Source organism: Cetorhinus maximus, chromosome 3 (genome assembly GCF_964194155.1).
Source record: "Cetorhinus maximus chromosome 3, sCetMax3.hap1.1, whole genome shotgun sequence".
In the NCBI taxonomy this organism is placed as follows: Eukaryota; Metazoa; Chordata; class Chondrichthyes; order Lamniformes; family Cetorhinidae; genus Cetorhinus; species Cetorhinus maximus.
This window is the reverse complement of record NC_135881.1, coordinates 119,148,244-119,155,678: the sequence shown is the minus strand read 5'-3', so window position 1 is coordinate 119,155,678 and position 7,435 is coordinate 119,148,244. Positions and strand designations below refer to the sequence as shown.

The 7,435-nt window shown below is 42.0% G+C and overlaps 1 protein-coding gene across 6 annotated transcripts in view; it reads left to right on the top strand.

Annotated features, from left to right (window-relative positions):
• Positions 1-5,675: 5,675 nt before the first annotated feature.
• The window catches only part of tmem196 (transmembrane protein 196), a 37,916-nt gene continuing 36,156 nt past the window's right edge, over positions 5,676-7,435 (top strand). For 2 of the 6 annotated variants that reach the window (XM_078535107.1, XM_078535102.1), the window contains exon 1: positions 5,676-5,937. In XM_078535107.1, the coding sequence (XP_078391233.1) occupies positions 5,686-5,937 (252 nt within the window). In that variant the 5' untranslated portion in view covers positions 5,676-5,685. The other 4 variants (XM_078535133.1, XM_078535121.1, XM_078535129.1 and 1 more) reach the window with 2 other exon arrangements.

Here is a 7,435-nt window from a genome sequence, read left to right as displayed (position 1 = left end):
GATAAATGAACAGAAAATGGTTATTCTCACTTGCCCGCAATGTTAAGTTCATTCACATGATGCAGGCATCAAAGTGTGCCAGGAGAAGATCCCAGTGGAAAAGGACCTTTTCCATATCTTCAAGAAAACTCATACAAATTCAAGGCCTTTGAAAAATTTGTTCTGATCACACAAAATAACTGACAGGTGAATTGTTCAAAGATTCATTCTGAAACTTTACAAAAGATTTTATTGCTCTAAGAAGACACAATTTGAAACATGTCAATAAGCCAACAGATAATTACCTCAACGTACAAGAGTCACCATTGCAGTTCCTTCTTCAGTTCAGTGGTTCCTATTATCTTGTACAAAGAATGATATAATAAATTCTGCTGCTAAGCGTTGTAAAGTATGCCAAATAAAATGTCAAAGATTTTTGGGAGGACACTTCATTTGATATATTTACTTCTAAATTTAACATTAATAAAGCGCAAAATGCATAAAATGGTGTGTCAAAAATAGGTGCACAGCATCTCTACTTGTAAAATTTACAACAGTATCATTGAGCATTACTTTTTCAACTTGCACTTTACTGTTTTGTCTGTATAATTTTCAATTTGCTTTGCTGATTGCTGTTCTAATTGTTGAAGATGTTGGGGTAGATTCTGCCTCACCCCAAGCGCACACGGACAAAAGCAAAGCAAAACTCTTATATTTGACTTATATTTCAACTGCTCTATTAGAAAAAGAGCATCCATGAGGTTCTAAGCAGAACTTTTAAACGGGATCTTTGTTATGTTACATGACAAAGATTTTCCTCAGAAATTCATCCTCACTGCCACAAAGTAAAAATAAACTGTAAAACATGGAAGAAATTATTCTATAGCTGCTTTTCGGATATAAACCTGTCTTTTTTAAGTGAAGGCATGTTTCAATGAAGAACAGGCAGATGCTTTCTTAAAAGTCAGATAGTCAAAATATTAATTATTTATTGGACTGAAATAGATAAAGTGTGAACATCATTTTTTTGGCTATCTGGTGAATTGTTTGTTTGTGACATAAAATTTCCTTGATGATTCAGCAATCAGGGATAAAGGCCCTGAATTACTTGGGCTGGATTTGGTGCACAAAAGCACAAACAAAACTGTGGGCTAGAATTTTTGATTTTATGAGAATTCACCAGTATTGTAGGTGGGCTCCTCTTCTATTAATTGCAATCCCCACTCCATGCAGGAATCACTGGAAGAATTTGGAACTTGTAGGATGACATTAGCCATCAAAATCTCACCAGTTTCATCTCACTTGCCCGCAATGTTAAGTTCATTCACATGATGCAGGCATCAAAGTGTGCCAGGAGCAAATCCCGGTGGAAAAGGACCTTTTCCATATCTTCAAGAAAACTCATACAAATTCAAGGCCTTTGAAAAAAATCGACACTAAAATTTTCTTCAATTTTGTTTTTTTTGAGTCACCTTTGACCAAAATGTGTGGATATGTAACACCATGGAAAGGTGGTCCTGTTAAACTTCTCATTCATGTATAATTTCAAAGATGTGAAGTCGCTTCTTATGCAAATAACTTATATTACTGGCAATAGTTATACTGAAGGAAACCAGATAGTCTAGATTCCCCTCACAGAGATTCAGATTTCCTACACAGCTTAATTTGATGTTTGTGCCATTTTTAAAAATACAATCGACTAAAGTCAGTTTCTAATTTTCATTGGTTTCTATTTCTGAGTCATATCCACATAAAAGTGCAAAGCCTTTGAGGCATGATGAAATTCTGTCCTTCATCCCAGTCTTCATTGTGACTATGTTCCACAGGACCACTGAAGCCAAAGGAGTAGATATCAGCTGCTCTGATGAAGAAAGCTGTTCAATATATACGAGGCCAGATTTTCCCCTTTCTGGTGGGAATCAGGACTTTGGCCATTTCCTGACATCGTGATCCCACTTCCTGAGTGGCCATGCCCGTCCGTCATATTTTCCTATCTCAGCATCAGGGGCAGGATAGAGTCGGGGCCATGAGTTCCTAAAGCAAGGTGGAAGTGGGGAAGGAGGAGAGCAGCTGGCAAAGCAGCCAGGTTAGAAGTCCACTTGTATTCGTTGGGACACTAGCCCAGCTCTTTGATGAGTATGAGGCCCTCTAACACTCACATAAACCAGCCATCACTTCTGATGCCCCCCTCACCTTCCATGGTGCTATGCCCCTTTACCTCAATGTCTACCAACTCCCTCACCCCCATGCCACCCCACACCCTTTCACCCCCACCCCCATGTCCACTCACCCAGTATCCATTACGTATAGAACTCTTGAGCCCTATGATAATGTTGGGAAATCTTTGAGATGCTCATGAAACTATAAAGATAAACAAACACTTGTTCAAAATCGACTTCAAAAAACATGATCCTATTAAGTAGTCATAAAACTGCCAACATAAAGAAACTCAGTCCCCTTGACAACTATGTCAACAATCCCTGCTGAACTGAATCCATCAGTGGGTTTTGAACTCAGTCAAGCATTCATCATGGGATTCAATTGCACATCTGTATAAATAAAGCCTCCAGAGTTGAATACATTAAAACCTTTGAAGTCATTAAAATACTTCAGCCATCTGTTCAAGTTTAAAAGCATGGGATCAGTTGTCTGAGGTATCATTCAATGAAAAGATTAAATCACAGGGGACAACTGACAATCAAATCTGAATGTCAATACTGTTTAATACAGAAAAGCAGTTCACCAGTTGGATAATGTACTTCTGAGCATTTTCCCGCATTCTCAATATAATGGTCACTTACCTTTAAAGAACAAAGCCCTTTCATTAATCGCTGTAATAAAAGCATATTTAGCTTATTACGCAGCATTGTGATATGCGAAGTTGTCAACACTTTTTGAACTTACCTGTTAAAAGGTTCCCGACTCCAGATGAGGGATCCCCCATTGCTCATGACACCTCTCAGTTATTAGGAACCAAGCTGCCTTTGGAATTTGGTCTGGCTCCATGAAAATTGCGAGGGGTCTAAAATGCCAACCCCATGCAATGGAGCCGGCAACGTTGATAGTGCTACATGCATGTCCCCCTTCTTGTGCCAATCAAAATAGCCGGCGGTGGGAATGGGGGTAGGTCCTCTGCATATGGGACTCTCCAGTTTGAGATCAAGATCAAGAGGGAGATATTCATTATGTTGCTTGTGCACTTCTTAACCTTCACTGATGCAGAAAATATACTCTACACTGAACCCTGTAGTAAAGTTTATTCAAATGAGCATGCAGTATTCAGTGATAGACTATAAGGAAGATTAATGTTGCCTTCAGCAGACATGGGAAAAGATTATTTAGTCAAAATAGTGTTAGACTTTGATTTTAGTTTGCAGTCTATTTTGTAGTCATGATCGTATCTTGATCTATAGCTCTGAAATTTGAACAATGTTGTTAGTACATTTTAAAAACTAGATAACCTCTAAGTAAGGTACCTCTATATTATTCTTAACATTAAATTGCAGCTCAAAGATCCACAGCAATGACAGAGCTGAAATAGCCAGGATTGAGGTTAAGCTAGTGAAGGCAAATTGGGAAGGGATATATGTACATGGTACAAATGGTAGATTGTTCATCACTTTACTATGTTCAAGGATGAAGGAATAAATTCCTGTGGTGGTCAAAAGATTGTTAATGACAAGTTAATAATGACCCTTTTTTTATTCATTTGTAGATTGTGGGCATTGCTGGCTGGGCCAGCATTTATTACCCCTCTCTAATTGCCCTTGAGAAGGTGGTGGTGAGCTGCATTTTTGAACTGCTGCAGTCCCTGTGGTGTAGGTACACCCGCAGTGCTGTTAGCGAGGGAGTTCCAGGTTTTTGACCCAGCGATAGTGAAGGAATGGCGATATATTTCCAAGTCAGGATGGTGAGTGGCTTGGAGGGGAATGTTCCCATGCATCTGCTGCCCTTGCCCTTCTAGGTAGCAGTCGTCGGTTTGGAAGGTGCTATCTAAGGAGCCTTGGTGAATTCTTGCAGTGCATCTTGTAGATGGTGCACACTGCTGCCACTGTGCATCAGTGGTGGAGGGAGTGAATGTGGATGGGGTGCCAATCAAGTAGGCTGCTTTGTCCTGGATGGTGTCAAGCTTCTTGAGTGTTGTAGGAGCTGCATTCATCCAGGCAAGTGGGGAGTATTCCATCACATTCCTGACTTGTGCCTCGTAGATGGTGGACAGGCTTTGGGAAGTCAGGAGGTGAGTTACTCGCTGCAGGATTCCTAGCCTTTGAACTGTTATTGTAGCCACAGTATTTATATGGCTAGTCCAGTTCAGTTTCTGGTTAATGGTAACCCCAGGATGTTGATAGCGGGGGATTCCTAGATGGTAATGCCATTGAATGTCAAGGGACAATGGTTAGATTCTCTCTTGTTGATGATCATTGCCTGGCACTTGTGTGATGTGAATGTTACTTGCCACTTGTCAGCCCAACATTGGATATTGTCCAGGTCTTGCTGCATTTGGACATGGACTGCTTCAGTATCTGAGGAGTCGCGAATGGTGCTGAACATTGTGCAATCATCAGTGAACTGCCCCACTTCTGACCTTGTGATGGAAGGAAGGTCATTGATGAAGCACTGAAGATGTTTGGGCTGAAGCCACTACCGTGAGGAACTCCTGCAGTGATGTCCTGGAACTGAGATGATTGACCTCCAATAACCACAACCATCTTCCTTTGTGCTAGGTATGACTCCAACCAGTGGAGAGTTTTCCCCCTGATTCCCATTGACTCCAGTTTTACTAGGGCTCCTTGATGCCACACTCGGTCAAATGCTGACTTGATATTGACTCTAACTTGACCTCTGGAGCTCATTAAAACAACTATAACAGCAGCAACTTATATCGTAATGCAAAAGCAAAATACTGTGGACGCTGGAAATCTGTAATAAAAGCAGCAAATGCTGGAAACATTCAGCAGGTCAGGCAGCATCTATGGAGAGAAGAACATAATTAATGTTTCAGGTCGATGACTGACCTGCTGAGTGTTTCAAGCATTTTCTGTTTTCATTGCACTTAAAGTGTAGATAAAACTTCCCAAGGTGCATCTCAGAAGTGCAATCAGACAAAAATCGATGCCAAGCCAGAGAAAGAGGTACTTGGGAATACCTTGTCAAGCAGGTGGGTTTTAAGAGTTTTAAAATGGACCTTAAAGAAGGAAGGCCAAGAAGTATAGAGGTTTGGCATTGGGATTTCTAGACTGTGGTGTTTAGTTGGCTCAAGACATCACCACCAATGATGAGGGAAAACAAGGATTGATGCACAAGTTGGAGGAACAGTGTTTAGGATGGAAGGATTCTAGGTCTGTAGGAGAGAGACAAAAGCACAAAGGAGTTTAAACACTAGAATGGGAATTTTCAATTTGAGGATCTGGGGAAACAGAAGCCAATGTAGATCAAGGACAGGAGTGGTGGATTGCCCCTCGCCAAGCGCTGAATGCTGAATCCCAGTAAACAAGGAGCTGGTGACAGGATAGATCAGCAGAATTTTGGATTTTACAAAGGTGGGGGATAGGGGACCAACCAGGGGAGAGTTGAAATAGCGGAGGCTGGAGGTAACGAAGACTTGGATGAGAGTTTGAACAGCGACTGGGTTGAGGGGTGTTACGATTGATGTAAACAGCCTTTATGATAAAAAGAGCATAGGGCCAGGAGTTCAGCGCGGGAAGAATGAGAGGTATACAAACACCCTGGTTCAACCCAGAAAAAATTAGTATGGGAAATGTTTCTGCGCACGTTACTGTTTTAGCAGAGTTCTGCTGTCGCTACTCCATAAGCTTTGCATCTGTCCAACCGATTACCCCGTCAGGTCGCGTAAACGCCTCAGCTTGTGAGCTGGCTTCAGTGAAAGTTGTTGGGGGAAGGAGACAGTGGCTGCGGTTGTTATTTTACAGGCTGACCGGATCGAAAGCCTGTCTGTGTGTAAGTAGCTGTGAGGTCACAGTTGCAATGCGAAAGACGAGAGGCTGGGACAAAGGTGACATCTGATTTGCCCGTGCACAGTAAATAACGCATTAGACAGTCTCCACTGTAGGAAGACTCCCCGCGCTTCACCATGAGAGAATGAGATTACTTATTCTAGCTGGACATGCTTTCTTTCCATCAGACGAGGAAGGTTGCCTGAGACCAATGGAGGCTCTTTAAAGATATACATCATTGTAAAAGAGATTTTTCATATTCAGTTGTGTGTCAGGCGTGTTGGTTGGTATTTCTCGAGAGAATGCTGGTGGGAGCACCATGTGCACCAGGAGTCAGATCATTGCCAGTCTCTTCGTGCTTTCTGCTATGGAAATAGGCTTCGGAATCACCAGCGTGGCTTTGGGTGCAGTCAGCATCGGGAGGAACCGGGCTCTCCAACTCCAGCTCGGGGACTCTTCACCGGTATGGAGCGGGGTTTGTGTACGTTGCAAACTGTTTCTCTTGGATTGCTTGCATTTGCGTTTAGTCTCGGGGAATGCTTTGGGTATTTTGCACGGTCCACGAGCTTGCAACAAGGGTAATCAGAGGGGAACACTGGAAGCCCACTTGGGTTGTTAAGTTTTAACTATAACAAATTAAAGCGAATATTAATTTGGAAAGCTCAAACCGAGTTGTCAACCACGTGTTTTTATTGCGTTTCACTTATTAAGTTCAAACAACCAGAGGCGGACGCGGGGGGAGTGGGGGGTGGGAAGAGGTTACATTTGTTTTATGTAAAATGGATGGTAATGTATAATTTAAAAAGTGCCAGCTACAAACCTCGTGCACCATGTGTAATGCAAATGTAAAACGGTGCGATAGTCTCCGGCAGCCCCCTCTCAGTGCAAGCCAGTATGAGTTGAAATTGATGCACAACACCCGAAGGATTGTATTTCACAGTGTCTAATTAATACTACAAAGAAGGAACTAATGTCGTTCCTGCCTGGGACAACACCTGAAACCAACCCGAAACAGCCCTGACCATTAGCACAACCTCTCTCGTCAGACCAGAAGGAACCGTTATATTTGCTGGGAACATCTCGGATTATATGTCTGGTTTGAAAACTGCTGTCTGCAGATGTAGTTGGCATCTTGGAAACTTTTGCCCCGTATCTAATTAGATTAACATGAATGACTATTTTGCTTTTTTAAGAAGTTTTAAACATCTGGAAAAAGTCGGAAGCCGCCTAGATATGAACATTTCAGTTAATTTTTTAAAACCTCTAACCACATTGACATGGATCTTTCGGGTAAAACAGAAGCAACATCTTAACTTCTGAACCTGGTTGGAGGGGGACTAGGGATGTGATTTTTCTCTCTGCTCAACAGAGCCCCCGTTTGACACCTTCATCGAATGGCCAAGAGCTGTAACCATGAAAGAGTCATCACAAACTGAAACGTTAACTCTGTTTCTCTCCACAGACCCTGTCTGACCAGCTGAGTATTTCCAGCACTTTCTGTT